Source organism: Furipterus horrens, unplaced genomic scaffold (genome assembly GCF_987537825.1).
Source record: "Furipterus horrens unplaced genomic scaffold, mFurHor1.1.pri manual_scaffold_1, whole genome shotgun sequence".
In the NCBI taxonomy this organism is placed as follows: Eukaryota; Metazoa; Chordata; class Mammalia; order Chiroptera; family Furipteridae; genus Furipterus; species Furipterus horrens.
Genome location: NW_028327171.1, coordinates 34,462,916 through 34,488,006, shown reverse-complemented (window position 1 = coordinate 34,488,006; position 25,091 = coordinate 34,462,916). Strand labels below are relative to the sequence as shown.

Sequence of the window (25,091 nt, the reverse complement as noted above, 5' to 3'; positions counted from 1 at the left end):
TCTTTACCCTAAAGGTATATGCGCACTCAAAATTTAGTGTTCAAAATTTACTTGGATTATATTCTTAATTTTAAATACAGTTTTGTTCATTTGCTTCAGTTTTTCTGTATCTTTCTTGATTTTTTCTAGTGTGTGCAATATACAAGTCAAACAGTTGTACTAAAAATAAATAACACAATAATTGGTAAATAATAATACAAGAATAAACTGTTTTGCATACTCACAACTGTAAACCTACTTTTGCCCACCCCTGTACTTTGAATAGTCATAAATATAAAAAAGGCATACTTGAGGTAAGTTACTCCCCGATACTTTCTTTTTCTTCCCCCACCCACCTTTTTCATCCTATTGCCAGCCACCCCCTATAGTTAACCAATTTTATCAGTTTCTAGGTTATTCTTGCAATGTTTCCTTTTGCATGAATGAGTGGATACATGTAGATTTTCTTATTTCTCCCAATCTCTTTTATAAGAATAGCATACCACATATTCTCTTATGCACTTTGCTTTTTCATTAACAATATATCCTGAAAGTCATTCCATATTAGTTCATAAAGATCTTCATGCCTTTACCTTTGCATAGACTTCCATGTATAGATTTGCCATAGTTAATTCAATCACATTCCTATGTGTGGTCAGTTAGGCTTTATTCAATATTTTTCTATTATAATTACACAATGAATAACATTGAGCATGTATGTTCTTATTTGTCAGAATTAGATATTTAGGGTAAATTTCTAGGGGATTGCTGGGTCAATAGATAAACAAGCACATAGGTAATTTTGTTAGATATTGCCAAATTTCCCTCCAAAAAGCCTGTGCCAATTTGCACTCTCACCACCAATGTATGAGAGCCTGCTTCAACGGTCTTACCAACAGAATGCATTACCCTACTTTTTCTTGCCAATCTCACAGGTAAGAAATGGTTTCTCAGTGTAGTGCTAATTTGAATTTCTGTTATTATAAGTGAGGGTGAATATCTTTTCAAATGTATATTTGTGTGTGTGTGTGTGAATTGTCTATTCATGTCTTTCACCCATTTTTCTTTCAAGATTTTGATCAATTTCCCTTTAATTATTGAGTTCCTTACACGTTAGAAGTCAGCTCTTTCTCTGTGACATATACTGCAAATACTTTCTCCCACTTTGTCATTTATTATTTTTGTTTGTTGTGTTTTTCTATCATGAAAATGTGTTGTTGTTGTTTTTAAATCAAGCCAAAGTTATCAATCTTATTTTTTATTGCCTCTGGACAGTTACACTCAGAGTATACATAAATTTTCCCTACTTTCTTCTAACACTGATATGTTTTTATATGCTTCCATTTCTATCTCTGATCCATTTGGAGTTCATTTTTGTGATTGATATGAGATAAGTATATAATTGTTATCTTTTTGAAATACTGATGCAATTCTACTAGCACTTTTTATTTAAAAGTCCTAATCCTTTGTAAAAATCCTTTTCCTAGTATTTCAGATGCAGCCTTTATATATATATGCAAAATTTCCATATGCACTTGGAACTATTTCTGGACTTTCTATTCCATTCCCAGGTTTAGCTGTCTATAGGCCAGATATGCACTGTGTTAATTACACAAACTTTATGGAATGTGTTAATATCAGATATATTGAATGGGACTAATGCCCCCTCATAGCTTTTCTTTTCCAGTTTTTTTAATAACCACTCTTGAGTGTTTATTTTTTCACATGAACTGTAACATCAGGTTTTCTAGCTCCATGAAAATTTGGTGTCTTACTGAGATTACATTAAATGTGTAAGTTAACCTGAAGTTGGCATTTCTTTTTTTTTTTAATGGTGAATTTTTCTGTCCCAGAGCAAAAGATGTCTTTTAATTTGTTCAAGTCTATTCTTTAGCCTTTCAATAGTGTTTAAATGTTTTCTTCATAAAACTTTGCACATTTATTGTTAAGTTTAATCTTTAGATATTTTATCTTCTTTGTTGCCATTGTAAGTCATGTTCTGTCTATGACTATATCCTCTGAATAGTTATTGTTTGTGTGTATGGTGCCTATTGATTTCTATATTTTAATTTATATTCTATCATGCTTATTCCTTTATTCATTGAGGTAACTTTTTCATTGATTCCCCAAGTATATTATTATATTATCTATAAATGGAGGTGGTTTTACTTCTTGTGTGATTTCTTTAAATGCATTGGCTGATACCTCCAAGGTAATAATATATACACGCATGTTGAAGGTAATATATACACAATACACAGATATACATATATATTCTACAAATATAATTCATGTATTATATATTTTTAAGCATGCTTAAAAATACTCATAGTTTTGTACTATGTTCATTGTTTTTGTTAGGAATGAGTACTGAAATGTTTCAAAAACTTTTCAGCATCTGTTGAGATAATCATATTATTTTTCTCCCTAGATTTACCAACATTTTGTCTTATATTAATGGGTTTCCTCATATTGAACAGACTTGTACCCTAGAATGTATCACACTTGGTCATGCTGTATTATTTTCTGAGTGTGTACCACTAATCTTAAATCTATAAATACCACATCTCATAACAGTGTCATTCAAAGAATGACATCCCCTAGGGCATTTGAATTATAGACTTCTACTGAATCAGAACCTCTGGGAGAGTCCCAGGACTCTGCTCCTGACAGGTCCCCCAGGGGTAGTCTTTATGCACACCATGGACCACTGGGCTACTATATTGCTTAGTGTAGATATTTTATGGGAGGTTACTGCAAAAAATGTTTATTTTAGCACAGAATTTGATCCATGATTTTTTTAAAGCTGCTTTATGTCTTAGAATTTTAGATTCTAGATCATGAGACAACTACAGGAAAGTAGATGATACAGAGAAACTAAAATATAAAATACTAGCTGCCCCCTGTTGACTCATTCCTTTATTCACTCATTTATTTAACTTTTTAAAGCACTATGCAAGGATTGAGGATACAACGATATATAAGACCCCACAACAGTAGGCAAAATAGAGGATCAAATAAATGGTTGTAAAAGGTTATATTGGGCATTATGTTAGAAATATTTTCCAGGAATTAATGGACATGCAGGACTTAAGAGAGTCAATACTCCTGTTTTTAGTTTAAAGAGGAGGAAATGTTTTGTGTGGAACATCTTTTCAATACAATGTTAACAAATGGAGAAAAAAAATTGTTTGCAGAATCCCTTTACATGAAACTTTAGAAATGCATCTCTTACACATGATGTACCAGTGCACCATCACATCAATTCCTAGCAGACACAGCTGCAAGGTCACTCATATATGTAAGGGGTGGTTTATCAATATGTGGAGGAAGCTCTATGTATAACCTATGAATGAATTTCTTTCCAAGATATCCATATTTAATAGAAGCACTGAATGACATCAACAGTAAGATAGAAAACGTTACTAATACATAGAAACTTCAGTAAGTAGAACGTGAACTGCATTGGTTTTATTACAGTGCTTCAGATTCTGGTAAAGAAAAAAGAAAAATTTAAAAAAAAAAAGTACATTCTCTTTCTATTAGAATCCGTGATGGTTTGGTTCCACTTTATTTATTCTAGTATCAGACTTTGCTTATCCAACTCAACTGCTTTGTGGGAGATCTGACTGCCACGCATGGCAGGGTAGCAGTAATGGGTTGGCTGGGTGTGGAACGCATTTCCTCTTACCACATGAATGGCCCTCACAGGATGAGAGGGCAATGGATTAAAGTACAAGCCTGGTTCTGCCTGCTCTGATGAAAATTATCCAAAGTCAAATAGAGTCAGGAGTCCTTCTTTTCTAATTTTAATAATTTAGAAGGAAGAGTGTTACTTAATTGCCAACATCTTCATTTACTCAGTCTATAAAATATAACTGCTCCTTTGTGCTGCATACCCGTACACTGCGAACTAGGCATACATAAGGTAGTTGGGCACACATCTTGCATCAGATTCAAGCCACAGCAGGTGTCAACCAAGATAGGTGTCACACCGAAGTCTTGGTTTAGCTACTCTGAGTCAGCTTTAATTATGATACTTCAGTAGTCACTCACCAAATCATTAAAAAAATGTTCATAGTTAAATATATTTTTGGATTGCCTCAGCAAAATGAAGACATAGAAAGTACTTCCAGATGATTTTTTAAATGTAGGTGTACCAGATCAACAGTATAAAATTATTCAGATAGCAAAAGTAGATCCTGGGCGAATTTTGGAATTACACACATATTTACATGCACATTATAGTACCTATTCTTAACCTATTTAAGTACGATAGTTGTTTTGATAAAATTGAATGTGCCTTTATTGAGCTTGGTCATATTAATTTTAGTAATTTCTTTTTTAAACTTACAGTGGGCAATCAGTGGATAAATTACATATCATTCTGTGGTCTTAGAACACATGCAGAGCTTGAAGGAAACTTAGTCACTGAGCTCATCTATGTCCACAGCAAGTTGCTAATTGCTGATGACAACACTGTCATTATTGGTAAGTAGATGGTCTCTAACTGTGTTTCTTGCTGGTTGACTTATATCATGCAAAAATCTTTCTCTCCCTCCCAAGCTTTCCTTGCGATGGAGAGGGAGAGTAACATACTATCTAAAACATTTCTGAAGCAATCTCTTTTGCTTACAACCTTTCTAATCCCTGTTTTTATCTATGAAGAAATACAGGCCCAGAGCAATTAAGTGGCCACTGTGCAAATTACAGTATCCAAAGGCAGCAGCTTAACCCAGCAGTGCAATTATCAGCCTGCTCTCTTTAATTCTTCAATGTTCTTTATTTTTATTGAATCCAACTGCCTACATTTTGGGAATAGAAGGAGAAATGGGGTGGGAAAACATGTCACAAATGCGTACCTGGTGGTAATTTGTGTGTGTTTGCACCACACCACCTAACTGTTTTCACAGATCTGAAGTTGTGTAAGAGTCAGAATAAGAAGGGTATTAAAACATTGTTGCCTCTGTGCTTTCTGTTTTTTCCCTAGAGTCTTTGTTTTGGGTGTCATTATACAGAGTGCAAGGTAGATCAGCTTTGTTGGTGTGAGTGTGGTTAGGGGGAAGTGTGAAGTAATGATATGATGTAGCTCTAGACTAAAGTCTGCAGTCTTTTCTTGTCAAGGATATACAATAGAATTCTCCAGAGTCCTCTCCCTACCAACAGATTAGGGAGAGAGGTGTTAGATGTACATGCTACCTGGATCAGATCAACTTGACCAGAGGGATAGGTGTTCAGCTTCATTATTTTATGCAAATGGAAAGCTTTGTTTTCCCATCATTGAATTGTTTTGCTTTCTAATATTATGTTACACATACACTGAAAGGCCAGGTTGAGAAACAGTATTAATAATCAGCAAGATAAATGAGTTGACAAGGGTGAGGGGTACACACCTCCACACACTTTTAATACATATACAGGGAATTTTAGAAAAATGTCTTGTGTCTCTGATCTCTTGCTCTAAAGGGATCAGAGCTCTTTAAGGATTTACCTGTGTCCCTATTTCACCCATAACAGGTTCTCTTATTTCCCTCAAGCTACTCTGGCTTTGCCCTTCAGAAGCCAATCTCAGAATATATAAGGTTGGTGCAAAAATAATGTCCGATTTCGAGGTCTATTTTAAAAATGAAAAAGCCCATGATTATGAAAATATTTATTTGCTAACATAACCTCCTTTGCTTTCTGAAACCTCATTCCATCTGTCAACTAGCTTATAAATGCCACACTTGTAAAATTCTTTAGGTTTTGAGGCAAAATATGAATCCAGCTCATTTTCAACCTCTTCTCTCGATGTCAACCTATCAAAATGGTTCTGTAGTCCCCAAAACAAATGATAATCAGAAGGAGCAAGGTTAGGAGAATATGGAGGATGAAGCAATATTTCCCAACCAAGCTCTTTCAAGAAATTTTTGGTGAGTTGAGTTGTGTGAGGATGAGCATTATCGTGATGGAAGATGATACCCTTTCTGTTGGCTAAGAGGGGTCGCTTTTGGTTCAAAGCTGCTTTCAGATGACAAAGTTGTTCACAGTAAGGATTAGCAGTAATTGTTTGATTGTTGTCTAACAGTTCATAATGGACAATTCCTTCCATATCCCACCATACACTCAACATGATCTTCTTTGGATGAAGTCCTCCTCTTGGTTGTTGAATTCTTCTTCCTCCTTGACTGATCCATGATTGGCAGTGTTTAATGTTATGGTAAAGGATCCACTTCTCAGCACCTGTAACAAGCCTACCTAAAAATGGTGCCTGAATGTGTCGCGAAAGCAATGATTCACAACAAGCAACATGCTGCTATAGATTCTCTGGAGACAGTTCGTGTGCGACCCATTTTCCAACTACTGAAACCTTTCCAATCCTTTCAATTGGTGTAGCACGGTTGTATGGGCTACATTAAATTGTTCTGCAAGTTCCCTAGAGGTAATGGTGGGGTTTTCCATGACAACAGCTTCCAACACTTCGGAATCAAGCTTTTTTGGACAAGACCCTCTTTTGGCTCATTTTTCAAACTAAAATCCGCACTTTGGAAATGGGAAAACCACCTTCTGCAACTTCTTTCAGTCACTGCATCATCCCCATAAGCACTCTGAATACACTTTGCTGCTGTACTTACATTGGCACCTTTATGAAACTCATAAAGTAAAACATTTCTAATGTGGTCTTTAGATGGAACAAACATGGGTGCAAATATTGCAGATGATTATGAACAATACTTCAATAACCTGGAAAAATAAGGTATAAATGAGTCACTGTGACATCAAAAAATTATGAGGCACAAATTTACTAAATACTATCTAAAACTTTTTTTAAAAAAAGTCAGACATTACTTTTGCACCAAACCTAAATGCAAAGTAGTTTTCAGTTACAGAGCTATCAGTTAAATAGGTTTGTTTAAGTAATAATACTTTTAATAAAATTAACTTCTTAATAGCACATTTAATACATTAACCCTCTCCCTTCTTGGTTTCTCTGCATTTTGTGCAACATCACTTTGAGTTTAATTGACTTATTTTCTAGAAAGGTCTCTGAACCCTCAAAGGCCACACTTTGTTTAGGCTAGCAATCAAACGTCAATTTTGTACAGAATTGTTACTCATTCTCTTGAAACTGAAGATGTGGCCTTGGGAGTATGAAGAGGTCTTACTTTAGTGTTGAGGGGCCGCATTTCTCTTTCTCCTTCCCCATGGGCACAACAGACTTCCCCCATGGAAAATTCCAAAGGTAATTTGTTCTTTTTATCTCAGTGGGAACTCAAAGAGTAAGCAAGTTTATTGCTGCTGCTCTAACACATCAGCCCTGTTTAAGTTCATAACACAGAGAACAATGTTGAAAATTCTCAGAGAGGAGTTTAAGAAGTTATGGAAGAATATTTTACATGTATTAAGCAAGTATCTAAAAGCTTAAAAGAAGTTAAAGTAACCCATGACTAAATTTTCTACCATGGGAAACTAACACCAAAATTATTGAATAATTGATATAAGAAAAATGACATTATTTATCCTTATTTTTCCCTCATGAGGAAATACTTGTGTTCTCACATAACAGTCTCTTTTGTGTAGAGCTGTCATTATCTGCTGGCCTGAGTGACCCTGCTGGTTATGAATCCTGTGACAAATCTAGTTTTCTAATCCATCTTAATATTGTCACTGAGCCAAGTTAACATTTACTCGCTTTCCTAAACAAAACAAGCTATTCTTAAGCAGAATTTAAATTTATCGTGTTGACTATGTGAAATGATGTTTTTAGTGTTTACTAATGCACTGCAAAGTACAATAGAGAAATGTAAAATGGGAACCAAATATTGCTGCTGCCCTACAGAACTTCCTGGGCTGGAGGGACAGCAGGTATTCTTTCCACCCGACACCAGAAACATCCACATTGATATTGCGTAACTGGAGCAAAAAGGTCTGGAAGCGATCAGCGAGGGTGCAACATGGGTCTCACTGGGCTAACATCAAGGTGTCAGAGGGCTGCCTTTCTTTCTGGAGGCTGTAGGGGAGAATTCAAGCCCTTGCCTTTTCCAGCTCCTAGAAGCTGGTCACATTCATGACCCCCTTTCTTCATCTTTGAAGGCAGCAATGTTATATCTCTCTGAAATTTCCCCAAAGTTTCAGCCCATTTTCCTGTAATCTCCCTCTGAATCTCCTCTACTTTTAAGGACCCTTGTGATTATACTATTTTACCTAGATAATCCAGGATAATTTCCCTATTTTAAGGTCAATTGATTAACAACTTTAATTCCATCTGCACCCTTAATTCCCCTTTGCCCTATAACACAACAAATCCACAGGCTTTGGGGATTAGGACATGGTTACCTTTGGGGACCATTATTCTGCCTACTACAGGAGGCATCACAATTTCTGAAACGTGATGTGAAAAAAAGCCCAAACCACAAAGAAAAAGATGTCATGATTTGGTAAAATGCTCAGTCATGATTTGTATAAACACTGAGTCAGCATTACATAAAAATGCTGAGTCATGATTTGATAATAATGCTGCGTTGTGATTTGGTAAAAATGCCAACATTATTGCATAAAAATGCAGAATCATTAATTGGTAAAAATACTGAGTCATTACATAAAATGCTGAGTCATGATTTAGTAAAAATGCTGAGTTGTTACATTAAAATGTGAGTCATGATTCGGTGAAATGCCAAGTCATTGTTATGTAAAAATGCCAAGTTATAGCTTGGTGAACATGCTGAGTTTCGGTACGTGATAATGCTGAATCATGAACTGGTTAAAACGCTGTCAGGATTTGGTAAAACTGCTGAGTCGTTGTCACATTAAAATGCTGGGTCATGACTTGTTTAAAAAGCTGGGTCATGATTTGGTAAAAGCTGAGTTGTGGTTTGTTTAAAGAGCTGAGTCATCATCGCACAAGACTCTTGAATCTTGATCTGGTGAACATCCTGAGCCACAATTTTGTGAAAATGCTTAGTAATGATTTGGCAAAATGCTGAGTCATTGTTATGGGAAAACGCTATGAGGCCATCTGGTTAAAATGCTGAGTCATGATTTGTATAAATGCTGGGTCACTGTAATGCAATAAAGCTGTCATATTTCATAGAAATGCTGTCATGATTTGGTAAAAATGATGACTTGGCATAGTTATGTAACAGTGACTCAGCATTTTTGCGGGACAATTATTTAGCATTTTTTCATAACAGTGACCCAGCTGAGTCATTAGTTTTACTGATCATTACAGCATTTTTATGAAATCATGGCAGCATTATTACATTACAATGCTCAGCATTTTAACCAAATCATGCTTCAGCATTATTATGTAACAATGACTCAGCATGTTCGGAAGCCCCTAGCAGACTTTATTCATATCATGCTGGCTAGAATCATGTCAAGTACCCATTCCTAAGTCAATCACTGGCAAAAATAATGAAATTGCTATGGCTGGCTTAAACTGATCAAGATGCACCCCTGGATTAGGGAAGCCTCCCTCTCTTTAAAGCAAAATTAGGGTTTTGTTAGCAAGGAAGAATTGAGTGGGGAGGGCAGTTGACAGAGTCTGCCATGGTGAGAAGATTGTTCAGTTTCACTGTTTCTCCTTATAGGCTCTGCCAACATAAATGATCGAAGCATGCTGGGGAAGCGTGATAGTGAAATGGCAGTCATTGTGCAGGACACGGAGACAGTCCCTTCAGTAATGGATGGAAAAGAGTACCAGGCTGGCCGGTTTGCCCAAGGACTTCGGCTGCAGTGCTTTAGGTGGGTGCTCCAGAATTGTGTCTGTCTTACATAATTCTGCTGCAGGAGGTAGAACTCAGCCCAGCCCCATGTGTTATCTCCATGTTCTTCTTTCTCTAGTAGTGTCTCCCAGGGTACAGGATCAGAACTACCAGGACTATATGCAATGACATTATATGTGGCACAGACATTTTCTATTTTAATAGTTTTATTATGTTTATGTATAATAAAGGAACTAGCATTTTAAATCTATTAATGGATCTGGGACCAGGCCAGGTCAAACGATCTATTTAAGTTTTTTTTATAGTGAGCTCATTTTTAGAATTTGAAATAGTTCCAGTAATACAAGGGTATAATAAAAATTATTAAAGGAGAATGCTAGAAATTACTAGTGTTAAATTTATTCTTTTAAAATATTTTATTATTTATTTATTTCTTGAATTCATTGGGGTGACATTGGTTAATAAAGTTAAGTAATTTTCAGGTATATAATTCTGCAATACATCAGCCATATATTGTGCATTCACCACCCCACATCAAGTCTCCTTCCATCAGCATTTACCCCCCCTTTACATTCTTCTACCTCCCCCATTTCCTTCCTTCTAGCAATCACTATACTGTTGTCTGTGTCCATGAGTCCTTCTTTTCTTTTTTTTTCTTTAATCCCTTCACTGTTCTCATTCAGCCCCCAACCACCTCCCCTCTGACAGTTGTCAGTCTGTTCTCTGTATCCATGAGTCTGTCTCCACTATGTTTGTTAGTTTATTTTGTTCATTAGATTTCACATTTAAGTGAAATCATACAATACTTGTCTTTCATGGACTGGCTTATTTCACTTAGTGTAATAGTCACCAGGTCCACCCATTGCTGTTGCAAAAGGTAAGATTTCTTTCTTTTTTATTGGCTGACTAGTATTCCATTGGGTAAATGTAAATGTACTACACCTTTTCTTTTCTGTTCATCTGCTGATGGGCATTTGGACTGCTTACAGATGTTGGCTATTGTAAATAATGCTGCAGTGAACATAGTGATGCATATATTCCAAGAAGTGGAATTGGATATACTCCCAGAAGTACAATTGCTGTTTGTCTTACAAACAGATCCATTTTTAATTTGGGGGGTAATTCCATACTGCTTTTCACAGTGACTGCAGCAATCTGTATTCCCACCAAGAGTGCATGAGGGTTCACTTTTCTGTACATCCTCACCAACACAGGTTGTTTGTTAATTTATTGATGATAGCCATTCTGACAGGTGTGAGGTGATACTTCACTGTGGTTTTAATTTGCATCTCTGATGGCTAGTGATGTTGAGCATCTTGTCATGTTTTTTGGCCATTTGTATGTCCTCTTTGGAGAGGCGTCTATTCAAGCCCTTTGCCCATTACTTAACTTGATTTTTTTCTGGTGTTGAGTTTTATAAGTTCCTTATAAATATTAGATATCAAGTCCTTATCAAATGTATGGGTGAAGATGTTCCCCCATTCAGTGACTTCTCTCTTCACTTCGTTGATGGTTTCCTTTGCTGTGCAAATACTTTTAGTTTGATGTAGTTCCATTTGTTTATTTTTTTCCTTTTGTTTCTCTTGCCCAAAGCAAGAGAAAATATTGCTATGTAAGATGTCTGAGATTTAACTGCCTATGTTTTCTTCTAGGATTTTATGGTTTTAAGTCTAATATTTAAGTCTTTAATTCATTTTGAGTTTATTCTTGTGTATGGTGTTAAAAAGGTGGTCTAGTTTCAATTTGGGGGCATATCTGTTCAATTTTCCCAACATCACTTATCGAATAGACTATTCTGACCCTTTTGTATAGTCTTGCTTCCTTTGTTAAATAATAATTGATGATAAAGTTGTAGGTTTATTTCTGTGCTCTTTATTCTGTTCCATTGATATGTATGTGAGTACCATGCTGTTTTGATTACTATGGCCTTAAAGTATAGTTTGATATCAAGTAGCATGATTTCTCCAATTTTGTTCTTCTTTCTCTAGATTGCTGTTGCTATTCAGCATCTTTTGTGGGTTCACGTAAATTTTTGGCATATTTGTTCTAATTGTGTGAAATGTGCCATTGATATCTTGATAGCGATCTATAGATTACTTTGGGCAGTATGAACATTTTAACAATGTTAATTCTTCCTATCTATGAACATGGTATATGTCTCCACTTATTTGTATCTTTAATTTTTAATTCTTCGATGTCTTACAATTTTCTAAGTACAAGTCTTTTACATCTGGTTAAATTTATTCCTAGGTATTTTATGTTTTCTGAAACAATTATAAATGGGATTGTTTTCTTAGTTTCTCTTTTTGGTAGTTCATTATTAGTGTGTAAAAATGCAACTGATTTCTGGATATTTATTTTGTATTTTGCTACTTTATTGAACTCATTTATTAATTTTAGTAAATTTTTTTGGTAGAATCTTTAGGGTTCTCTAATATAGTATCATGTCATCTGCAAATAATGACAGTTTTACTTCTTTCTTTCTGATTTATATGCCTTTTATTTCTTCTTGTGTGATCACTGTGGCTAGGACTTCCTTATTATGTTGATTAAGAGTGGTGAAAGCAGACATCCCTGTCTTGTTCCCGATCTTAAGGGAAACACTTTTAGTTTTTGCCATTGGGTATGATGTTGGCTGTGGGTTTGTCATATGTGGTCTTTATTACATTGAGGTGTATTCTCTCTATTTCCACTAAGCTCAGAGTTTTTATCATAAATGGGTCCTGGATTTCATTAAATGCTTTTTCTGGTGTTAAATTTAAATGTGGAAACATTGATTCTCATTTAAGATGACTCCAGACATGGAAGATTTTTTACGTTCTGCAAGAAGATGTGATTTTTAAACAAATCTGTAGTCAAGCAGAGAGAGCACAGGGTTAGAAAGCAAGAGCTATGTGGCTCTAAATCAGTCCTTCATTTAATTGTTACTGAGGACTTTCTAGGGCTTTGCTCTAATTGGCCCTGTCCCAACCCTAGTAGTCTAGGCTCAGGGGCTAGTGATCCTTCTAGAACCTAACTCCACTATGGGTCCTTATCTCCTCTCACTCTTTCCTTGCTCACTGAGACACACTGAGGTCCCCACCATCTGTGGACACCCCGACCACTCTCCCACCTGTAGGCTTTTGCAGTAACTTCACAACCGTGATTCTGGAACTGTGTTTGCCAGGATTATATTTCACAGTGAGAAGCAGCAAGTGTCCCTGTATAAGGGCAGTGCTTTAAGCTATTTTGGGAAAGGCACCACACAGACAAATGACCGTACTATTTTAACCCTACCAGTATTGATGGTTGCCTTTGGAAACTGGTTCACTTACAGATGGGCACAAAGCAAGCACTTCCCTTCCTGCAAGTGCTGGGTACCCTTTCCCTCATTCCTAACTCTGCTTTTGAAAACTAATACAAGTGTCGGTTCCAGAGATGAATCACTCTGTTCTCTCTGCCCCAGTGGCTCAGGAAATCCATCCCTCAAAATTTGGCTGCCAATACCTTCTCACAATTTTTATTGCTGTATTTATTGCTTTTGCTGCTAATTGTTTTGCTAGTAAGATTCTTTTTCTAAATCATTGATATTTTAATTAGTTTCTAATGTGTTTTGTTTAGCCCAGGAGGACTTAAAATTACTACCCTGCTAATCAATCCATTGATTACCTAGATAAGGAAAAAAATATTTCCTGTGTAAACTAGAAATAAATCTCATATCTTTTCAGTTCCGTGAACTGAAGTCTTTCCTTTAAAGCGATGGGCTCCTTTATAACTTTCTTAATGTATAATAAGTAGAAGGTTCTGATTACAACACATGTATTCTCATTGTAGAAAATTTGGCAAACACAGAAGAGCAATTAAAAATAAAATGTATTTGTAATTCCACCACCCAGTGCTAATAATGTTAAAATTTGATGTATATTATTCCACTTTTTTTCTATACATATATATATATTGCTATACTGTATGTCTTTAAAAAAAATAATTAGGATCTTGCCGTTCTACAAAGTTCTTTATTATTTAAATGATGTCACACACTCTGTCCCATGTTGTTGAGTATTCTATAACATTTAAGGGCTGCATATATTTATTTATTTTGGGGGGGACCCCCGCTCTGTAACAATTCCTCCCTCTCAGACTTAAGACCCTTTATAATCTTATAAAGGACAGGGGCGAAGGTCTCGTGCTGCTCTAGCTGCTTCAAGCTGGACACGGTCGTTGTCCTACCTACCCTTGGGTCCAGAAATCCCTAATAAGAGCAGGGGTGTTGAGGGGAGGGTGGCCTTCCCAGATGGGGAAGGATCTTGCAGACTGCAGGTCAGTAGGTTGTCCTGGACAATGGCATGCTTGGTTTAACATGCTGGCATCCTTGTTGTATTCTGGGGGCAACACATTTGGCAACAGGGTTAAAAAGCATCATTCAATCCATAACCACTAGATGACAAAAGGCAGGGATTAATTTTTCCATGTCCCACATTAGGGAAAAAAAGGCTTCTTTGGAGGAAGGTGTACAAGGCACATCACACCTGTCCAAAACCCTTTTGCCCACTATACTTAGTTTGGACTGAGGGGAATATTTTATGTTTCCCCCCTCTCAGACCTCTGGGCCCTTTCTATCCAAGCCATTAGGACAGAAAAGAAAAATCAGTTTTAAAGTGAAGCCCACAGACCACTCCATACTTCACCAACCCAGCCACTTAGTTCAGCCAAACTGTTGAGTCTCAGGAGGCAGTGATGCAGACAGGATTAAGTGAGGCCTATATGTATAGACAATCACTCAGGTAATGAGATCATAGGCTTATGCCCTATGAAAACAGAACACATATGTTAATTTATGCAACATAACCCACAAACCAGTCTCTAAATCTGCAAGACTGTCTTATCGGGAAGACATCCAGTTGAAAGGCATTTGACATTTTTCTTGCCTGTAAATTAAGCATCTTTGATGATGTCACAGACCTAGTTTAACTTTCAAGTGAAAACAAACTTTAAGTGAAAATAAACTTTAAAAACAGTTAGCTGCACTACTTTATAGTCTACCACTGAGCATTGTGATTTTCCTTGAATTGCGATTTTTCTCCCTAAGATTACCCTCCTTGTCATTAAAGGGACTGCATTAAGTCCAGTTTTAATTTATCCTATTTGTTTTCATAAACACAGCAAGAGCAGCAAATGATCACATATGATCTTTAAGTCTGCTTTGCTGGAACTTACACAAGGAACTTTTAGGGTGACTTTCAGTGTGCCTTTCAGGGCACAGAAGCTGAGCCACATACGTGCCATTCAGCCTTGCCTGTAAACACCTTTCTTTTCCAAGTCCTTCATGTTTTCCATTGTGCCTTAGGGTCCCTTCTAGCCATCTTTCAGGAAAACAACCTTCGTTCCTTCCCTGGAAAGATTGCCATGAACCAAATAACCAACCAAAGTACCAGGCCTTTTTTCTCATGGGCTTTTATTACCTTTGAAAGTCAATCCCAGTTCCTCAGGGCTTTTTGGTAATAACCAGAGCCCAAGCATGTCTCCTTTGGGCATGACATTACAGTCAAAGTCTTGGTCAACAAAACCTCTATTAACAACTTGTCTTATTAGTTTTATGCAAAGAACCTTAAGTCGTTACTTACTTCTTCAGAATGCCGAATTCTGACGGGATAAGGTAGGCAGAAAAATATACAGTGTGAAGGAAAATCCTTGTCCTTCTAATATTCACTAAAATTGCATTTCCATACTTTACATTTTCTTTTGTTCACTTTCCTACATGTGAGGTTTTTTGGGGGTGGGGGAAGGGAGGATTTGCTGGCTCATTTATTAATCTATTTTGCTTTCATTCCCCCCCCCACTAAAATTTTTTATTAGTTTGTTTTTCTATTACAGTTGACCCACTTCTTTCCTTATTGCTTCCCCGCACCCTGCCCACCCCTTCTCCCACAGTCAGTCCCCACCCAGTTGTCCATGTCCATGAGTCATATATACATGTTTTCTGACTAGACCCTTCCCCTTCTTACCCCCTTCTCTCCCGCCCCCCTGCCCCCTTGTCACTGTTAGTCTGTTCCTTGTTTACATACCTCTGGTTCAGTTTTGCTTATTTATTTGTGTTGTTCATTAGTCTCCTGTATTAGGTGATATCACATGGTATTTTTCTTTCACTGCCTGGCTTATTTCACTAAGCATAACTCTCTCTAGTTCCATCCATGTTGTCTCAAATGTTAGAAGTTCCTTCCTTCTTTCTGCTACATAGTACTCCATTGTGTAAATGTACCACAGTTTTTTTATCCACTCATCTACAGGTGGGCACTTAGGGTGTTTCCAGCACTTGGCTATTGTAAATAGTGCTGCTATGAACATAGGGGTGCATATGTTCTTTTGAATTGGTGTTTCAGGATTCTTTGGATATAATCCTAGCAATGGAATCGCTGGATGAAAAGGCAGTTCCATTTTTAGTTTTTTGAGGTAATTCCATACTGTTTTCCGTAGTGGCTGCACCAGTCTGCATTCCCACCAACAGTGCAGTAGGGTTCCCTTTATTCGCATCCTCGAAGGGTTGCCTTTTGTCGCATCCTATGAGTATGCCATAGTTCCTTTAACTACTACCTCATTGATAGTCAGATTTTTTGCTGATATTAAAAAATGGTATGTTTGTAGGTAGCATCTTGTTTACCTTCTTAATTGTTTCCTTAACTAAATCCTAACTATGGAATTTCTAGTCAAAGGAAGTGTGCAGTGTTCTTTACCCTCTAACTTTCTATTGTATCACTAACAATGTTTTAGAGGGTTTATTTCTCCTATATTTTCTGAGTTCTATATTTTGTTTAGTCTTTGCCAATCAGTTGGGTTCCAAATGGAATTTTATTATTTTAATTTGCATTTTTAAGGGTTTTGAAAAATGTATTAATTAGCCATATGTAATTGTTCTTTTGTAGAATGTCCAGCCTATTCATGTTCTTTGCCCAGTTGGAATGTTTTATTTTCTTTTAATGATTCATTAGTAGTTATTAGTTCCTATGTCACATTTGTCACAAGTCTAATTTTTAATTGCCTCATAATCATATTTAAAGTATTTTGGGGAAACTTCAGTTGTCATTAATCAATCTATTAGCTTTTCGCTTTTTTCTCCCTCCTTTTTATATATGTTTAGAATAGCTTTACCTGCCCAAGATTAAAGATTTACTTACATTTTTTCTACTGCTTATTTGATATTTTTACATTTAATACCTGGAGTTTACTGTAATGTAAGAAATAAGGTAGGAACTCTAACATTCTCCCCCAACCAGTCAGCTGACCCAGAATTGCATGTTGTGCAGGAAGGTACTCTTTGCCTCTCCAACCTGCAATGCTTCTGATACACTGCATGGCCACATATCCTGATAGCTCTAGTCTCTCCATTATGTTCTGTTGAAAGTCTGTTTACTTGCAGTTTGATACATTTTAATTATTATAGCTGTGAATTTTAATACTGCTTCTTGCAATACCACTTCCCAGAATAATCTTGACCACTCTTAAATATTCATTGTTACACATGAACTTTTGAGTTATTTCTTAAAGTTATCTTAGTATTTTTATTGGGTTTACAGTGGATTTATAGATTAATATAAAAAGAATTGACATCTTTATAATATTGAGTCATCCTGTTGAAGAATAAGGTATAGGCTTCAATTTATTTAAAAAAATTTTTTTTCTACTCTTAACTGATGTACCTCAGAAGGTTGGGCATCAGCCCGCAAACCAAAAGGTCACTGGTTCGATTCCTGGTCAGGGCACATGCCTGGGTTGCGAGCCAGGTACCAGGTTAGGAGAGAGCGAGAGGCAACCAGTAGATATTTCTCTTATTCATCGATGTTTCTCTCCCTCTTCCCTTATCTCTAAAAATAAATAAAACCTTGAAAAAATTTTTTGTTCTTCAATAAATCTTAAGGGTATTTTATTATAGGGGACAGGTATTGTTCTTAAGTAATAATTAGAGTTTTATTTTTATTTTATTTTTTATGTTGGTCTTATACATGCCATGCTAAGTTTATTCCTAGGTGCTTTTATTTTTCCTGGCAATTTTCAAACTGTCTTAAAGAGGCAGTTGTTTTTGTACAATCATTTTCATTTTGCCACAATGTCAAACACAGGTAATATAATAAAAAGCATCACAAAAACCTTGTGTCAATTTTAGCCCTGTTTAGCAGGAGATATTCTCAGAGATAAATATTGTGGCTTAGAGCACAGCCCATTGTTTTCCTTAAAAAATTCAACTTCAATCCATTTTCAATCTCGACTATTTTTGAGTAGAAATAGACACATTTTAATGTGAAATCAATTCTAAGTACAATCTATCATCAGAGTGCTGCACTGAATGTTACAACTATGTGCCGAACAGTTCATTAAGTCCTAGAAAATTATCCAAACTTTACAGACATAACCATCACTCAACAGAAACCATTATCCACACAAGGTGAGTCAGAATCATTTAAAGTGATAGACATGAGGAATGGAAAGAACAGAAACCATTTCTGCAGTTTTTCTGTTGTTTCACTGATGCATAAACAATTAAACTTTAAAATAATTGCCATTATATACATCAACATAAAAACAATCTAATTTTCTCTGGAACCCTATTCCTCAGAAGAACACCCCAAATATTTCACATTATTTTTACTGTGCATTTTAATATATGTCTTATAATTAAAAAACTGACAGAGAAAATAATTTATTACTAGATATTGTCTGTGATAGACTTATTTAAATGCTTTCTCTATATATAAGCGCCTCACTGATACCTTAGCACATTGCCTTACCTATTATTCTGATTTAAAAGCCAAGTCATTGAAATATTCTTTTTGCTCAATTTTCAGCTAGTTAGACCTGACCCAAATAGAAGGTATTATTATAATTAACTTACTGTTATAACTAGTACAGTCCCTCAAATTAGGTGCAGTAAATCTTAGCTTTGGATCTTAATGAGCAGCAGCATCCATGTGCAAACATCATCCCTTAAAACCATTTAAAAGTTATTTCTGTATTGTCTAAAGGAAACATTATTTTAAGTGGCAATAGAATTTTGAGGTTACAAAATTCTAGTATTACTAATGAGCCCATGGTGCCAGATCCACTGATTTTAAAGTTTTTGTATAGCAGAAAAAATGCAGACTAAAACTAAAATGAGATGCTTTTAATCCCTGTAAGACTGGCTAAGCTTTTTCAGGAGGTGATAGGTTGGAGTTGGCTGGAACCACGGGCATGGTTAACAGCAAAGGTATTGGAACGGCCTTCCTTGAAGTAAATTTTTCATATTCTTTGAAACAGGAATTTTAATTCTAAAATTTCTCCTAGTTGAAATCATTATATAAATTCACAAAGTTTTATATGTGATGAATTACTTATGTTCACTGTAGCACTGTTCATAATAATGAAAAACTGGAAACCATCCAAAAAGCCATAATAAAATAATTGGTTAAATAAATTTCACATGATAGGAAATCCTGCAACCATTAAAAAGGATTATGTAAAGCTGCAGTAATTTATTTTTTAATTCTCACCCGAGAATATGTTTATTGATTTGAGAGGAGGGGGGAGGTCAGTTGGTTGCCTCCTGTACATGCTTTGACTGGGTATCAAACCCACCACCTTTTGGTGTATGGGATGACACGCCAACCAACTGAGCCACCCGGACAGGACAAGCTACATTTATTTAAATACAAAGGTTAACGATGTAATGACCACCACCCCGTTAAATCCAATCAATGGTCATTTCTCATTTGAATTTGACCCAGTTTTCCTTGCCCTCCTTCGTGTGGTTCCAGGACACCACATCCTCTGGCTTTTCTCCAGCCTCGATGGCCACTCCTCATCTCCCCTCCTGTTGAAGTGTGCTGGATCCTCTTCTCTGTCTACACTCACTCCTTTTGGTAAACCGAGTTAAAGTCACATGGCTTTCTGAATATACATATGGGGACAATTCTAAAATATCTCCAACCAAGCCTTCTCTCTCCAACTGCAGGTCCACTTATCCAACTGCCTGCTTCATATTGCCACTTGAATATTTAATACATATTTCAACGGGTTTAAAATGGAATTCCTAATCTTGTCCCACAAACTGGCTCTACCCACAGAATCTCCAGTCTCAGCTAATGGCAACTGCATCCTTCTAGTTGCTCAAGCCAAAAGCCTGCTGGTCGTCCTTGATGTCTCGCTTTTTCTCCCACCCTACTCCTACATTATCAGTGACACCTGTTGGCGCTACCTTCCTCTCCACCACCCAGCCTCCATCACCTCTCACCTAGATTACTGCAGCATCTCCAACTGGTGTCCCCTTCCAACCCTTGCTCCGCACGGCCTGTTCTCAATGCAGCAGCCATATTTTCATATGTAAGTGACATCCTTGTCACTGCTCTGCTCCTGTGTCTGCAGTGTGTCCCAGGTTCACTCAGTGTGAAAGCCGAAGTCCTTTAGGCCTTTTTCTTCACTTCTGTTTCCAGTGTAACACAAGCCTTTTTGATATTCTTTAAACCTACCAGGGATGTGAGCAAAGGGCTTTTGACTTAGTTTGAATTTTAGCTCTATTACTAGGATGTCTCCATCCACAAAATAGGAATCATGTACCATCTACCGTGTAGGAGTAAGATGGAAGTACTGTTCAACCTTAAGACCATCTATAAGTATAGGGGTTTTATAATTTTCAATATGACCTCTAAAACTTGTCTTGCTTTGCTTGAGAATTTCTTATTTCTAGTCCTGTGTTTCTATGTGATCAATTCAGACAAGATCTAATATGTGGTTTCTTTTATGCCAGGCAGTCTGGGGATATGAGAGTAGCCAAGTCATGCTCTTACAAAGAATTTATATGCTAGAAGTGAGCCTGTTATAAACAACAACAACAAAAATGTATAAAGTATTATGGGTGCTCTGATAAAAATAAAGCATCTATGAATTACAGAATGTTCTAATCCCCTAGGAATGACACAGAGAAATGGGAGACTGAAAAGGGGGAGCCATAAAAAGTTTTATAGAGGCAACTTTGTATTGAATTCTAAAAGATGGTAAGTAAGGTTAGGTAGACAGGTAGGCAAAATTTAAGCCTCCCTAATTGCTTCCACATCATACTCTTAAATCACACCTGGTATTTATCAAAGCTTTAATTAATCCCTTTGAGGTTATTTATTTATCATTGATCTCACCCACCAAATTTAAATCTTTCCAGAGAAGCTCCATGTCATTTGTATTCGCTTCTATACCCTAGAGTTCAGCATAGTTCTTGGACGGAAGGAAGGGAGGAAGAGAGGAAGGAAAGAAAGATGAAAGAAAGGTATATAGGAAGATCAAGTCATGATGAAGAGGACAGGTTTGGGAACCTAACAGGTCTTTTTTTTTTTTTTTTTTTTTTCAGATTTAATGTGTTTTATTGATTAAAATATTACATTTGTGCCAATTTCCCTTCCCTTTGCTCCCCTCCACCCGGTGACCCCCCTCCCTCCAGTTGTCCCCCCCTTTTAGATTATGTCCATTAGTTGTGCATACAGTTCCTCCCAACCTCTCTCCGTCTATTCCATTCCCTCCTACCTTGATCCCCAATTCCTATATCATCTCCCTCCCTTTCTCCACTCCCCCTCCCTGTTGACCTCCCCCCAATATGCTTCCCGTACCCACAGTTCCTTTTCCACTCTCGTTGCCTGTTTAGTTTGCCTTTGTTTCATCTCCCTAGCTTCTGTTTTTTAAACCAGTCCCTTTAACATCTCATATAACAGTGGTTTGGATCTAATGAACTCTTTCAGTTTTATTTTGTCCTGGAAACACTTTCTCTGTCCTTCTATTCTGAATGACAATTTCGCTGGATAGAGTATTCGTGGTTGTAGGTTTTGGATTTTCATTACTTTGAATATTTCTTGCCAGTCCCTTCTTGCCTGTAGGGTTTCCCTTGAGAAGTCAGCTGATAGTCTAATTGGGACCCCTTTGTACATAATTCTTTTCTTCTCTCTTGCTGCTTTTAAGATTCTCTCTTTATCTTTAATTTTTGACATTTTGATTATAATGTGTCTTGGAGTGGTTCTCCCTGGGTCCAGTCTCTTGGGAACTCTCCTTGCTTCCTGGACCTGCAAGTCTATTCCCTTCCCCAAGTCTGGGAAGTTCTCCTTTATTATATTTTCACTCAATTTTTCAAGTTCTAGTTCATCTTCCTCATTCTCTGGCAAACCAATGATTCTTATGTTGGGCCTTTTATAGCTGTCCCAGAGGTTTCTGATCCTCTCATTGTTGCTTCCCATTTCCTCTCGCTGCATTGGTTGACTGCTTGTTCCTTCTCCATATTCCAGTTTGTTGAAATGAACTCTGGATTTTTTTCCCTCACCGTCTGTCTCGTATGCGGTTTTGTTCCTTTCGTTATGAAAGTTTTTCACTTCTTTCTTATCTTTTTCCTGCTCTTTTGTGAATTCTGTAAGCCACCTGATAACAATGGCCCAGAACTGAGCCTCTGACAGGTTTCTTATCTGTTCATCTGTCAGGTTCTCTATCTGTTGTCTGGTGAGCTGTGTCACCGGTATTTCTATAGTTGTCTGCCACATTTTGACAGATGCGTTTTGCTTTCTTGGGCCGGCTGTCGGGGGCAGTGCCTGTGTATGCGTCACAAGTCAGCGACCAGCGCCTGTCTGCGACCTATTTCGCAGCCCTGTGGTGCTTTCTTTCTTTGGGGGCGGGGGTCCAAGATGGATTCACACAGTTATTCAGCTAGGAGACCGGGATCCGTCCTCCCGCCCCCCTGGGCCTCACTGTTCAAGGCGATGCGGTGGCTGTTTTCCCCAGCGCTGGGGTCGCGCACTGCCAGGGGCTTGACTGCCTCCGGGCTTTTTCACCGCCCCGCCGCTGACCGCAAACAGCGCTGCCCTCTTTAACTCTTACCTGCCCAAATGGCACCGCTGGTTTATAACTTCATATGTTGGGCTTCCGTGTAGTTTTATTTTCTGGAATTTCTAGTTATCCTTTGTTTTGAAGTAGTTGTATTCCTCTCTAGTTGTAGAGGGAGACCTAGCGTGTCCGTCTAAGCCTCCATCTTGGCCGGAAGTCTCTAAGTAACTTTCCTAACAGGTCTTGTTGGAATCCCAGATCGACAGCTTACCAGCTGTATGACCTTGAACAAGTTACTTAACCTCTCTGTGCTTCAGTTCCCTTATCCATAAAATGAAGATAATAATAGTTACTTTTTCATAAGGTTGATGAGGATTTACTGAGATAGTTCTTGGAAGGGGCTTAGCATATTTGCTGGCACATGCTGTGAATGCTAATTCTATCCTCCAAGGTACTCACACCCTTAGGCCAAATTACAAGGATATTCTTAGGTCAAAATTAAAGCCTTTCTCTCTGTGTAACAGTTAAAACTTTCAAGCATCATAGAGTTAGGGTTTTTTTGTTTTGCAACATGGGTTTTTAATATAAACACATACATGTATACACACACAGTTTTAATGAAGTTACCACTAGAAACAATGCCTGCAGCAAACTGCTTTATCTTGGTTACTCAATTTAGAGGACACTTGTATTTCAGGCTTGTCCTTGGCTATCTTTCTGACCCAAGTGAGGACATTCAGGATCCAGTCAGTGACAAATTCTTCAAGGAGGTATGGGTTTCAACAGCAGCTCGGAATGCTACAATTTATGACAAGGTAAGCCTTGCATATCCCCACCGTTTTTTTTCATTGACTCTCATCACAAAAGTACATCATTATTTCTGCCTATTATTGGTACAGAATATTCTTAATGAGTGTAAGAAACAATATATGAGGTCTGTCCAGAAGGTATCCAGCCATGTAATATGAAAAATAGAGACATTTATTGAGGAAGATATAAGATACAAGATACATTGTACATAAGACAATGAAACCTCAGCCCCCTTCAAAGCAGGCACCTTGGGACCTCACACAGTTTTCCCAATCACCATCAGCTGCCCTGTCATATTTTCCTAAATCTCATTGGTGGTCTGAAATCTCTTCCCTTTCACAGGTGATTTTAGTTTTGGGAAAATCCAGAAGTTGCCAAACCTGGGCTGTAGGGGGCCCAAGGCCCCTGGGTGATTTGATACTTCTCCAAAAAACTCTGCATGAAAAGTGATGCATGAGCAGGTGCATTGTTTTGATGAAGCTGCGCCCATAGCTGTGGCCTTCTGAATCATCCACATAGTTTCCATGGAGACATGTTCAAGCTTAACGCAAAATTTGATGCAGATTAATTGCTCTACTCAGTCATTTTGAATGTGATCGCCACACAGTACACATGCTCACTCAATGGCATCTACCACCCCTACTGACTAGTAGAGTGAAGTCGTCGTTGTTCGTGCATGTGCATTTCAGTCCACTTTGCCAGGTTACTTTGATGTCATGCAAACCATTCTCGTTATATTAATAATGGCTGGATTTTTTTCTGGACAGTCCTCATATCTCCAAGTGGTACGAAAATACCTCTCTGTAGACATTAGAAAACAAAGAGTCAAAAAGCATTATAGATTATGGTTTAGAAGAGACTTCAATGGCATTCTTATCTCTCATCTGATTCAGGAATCCATTATGGTCATCCTTAGCAAGTAGTTACCCGGCCTTTATACATGTCTGGTAACAGAGAGAAAAGAGGCAGAAGAAATTAAAAAATGAGTCAGACCTGGTTTCAACTCATCTCACCCAGTTGAGGATGATATAAATTTGTGTATAGTGACTTAACATTCTGAGCCTTTCATTCTTCTATAAATTAGGAGGAATATTTACTAGAGTAGTTATGAGGGTAAAGACTAGTCTATTAAATATATTTATCACATACATAATACATGGTAAGTGGTATCCATCCCTCTAATGAAGCTTATTAACAATACATTTTCTTTGTTGGACTATTCTAATTTTGGAAAGGTGTTTTAAAACCCACTGCATTTGTTAGGGAGGTCAAATGCATTTCCTGGTAAGTCCTATATCCATTGATTATGTACAAAAGTTAAGGGTTGTCTAATAGTGAAACAAGTTACTTCATGAAGTAGCCAGCTTTCCGTCATAGGAGGTATTCAAGCTGAGATCCATTGACTATCAGACTGGTGAGAGTGTGTTCTTCATGACTTGCAGAGTCCCTTCCAGCATGGAGACCTCATCATTCCTAAAGAAACATGATGACTACATAGCCTTGTTTCATACGGAGACTCAAGGCCATGATCAAATAAATCACGTGCATGGAATCTTTTAAAATGTAGTTTTTAAAATGCGGTAGACAACCTTGTTTGGATCCTGGACTGGGGTGATAACAGCTATCAAAGACATTTTAGAATAAATCTGAGTGTGGATCATATCTTAAATGACATGCAATTGATTTTCTGTGGTGTGAGAATGGCATTGTGATTATGTAGACACATGTCCTTATGCTTAAAGAACGCATGCTGATGTGTTCAAAATTAAAGTATTATGATGTCTGAAAGTCATTGTCAAC

The 25,091-nt window shown here is 37.2% G+C and overlaps 1 protein-coding gene across 3 annotated transcripts in view; it reads left to right on the top strand.

Annotated features, from left to right (window-relative positions):
• The window catches only part of PLD1 (phospholipase D1), a 165,597-nt gene that overhangs the window by 138,736 nt on the left and 1,770 nt on the right, over window positions 1-25,091 (top strand). For 2 of the 3 annotated variants that reach the window (XM_090273918.1, XM_090273909.1), the window contains 3 exons: window positions 4,336-4,470; window positions 9,549-9,702; window positions 23,179-23,296. In XM_090273918.1, the coding sequence (XP_090130044.1) occupies window positions 4,336-4,470; window positions 9,549-9,702; window positions 23,179-23,296 (407 nt within the window). Of the gene's footprint in view, window positions 1-4,335; window positions 4,471-9,548; window positions 9,703-23,178; window positions 23,297-24,733; window positions 24,970-25,091 lie in introns of those variants that run through there. The other variant, XM_090273928.1, reaches the window with a different exon arrangement.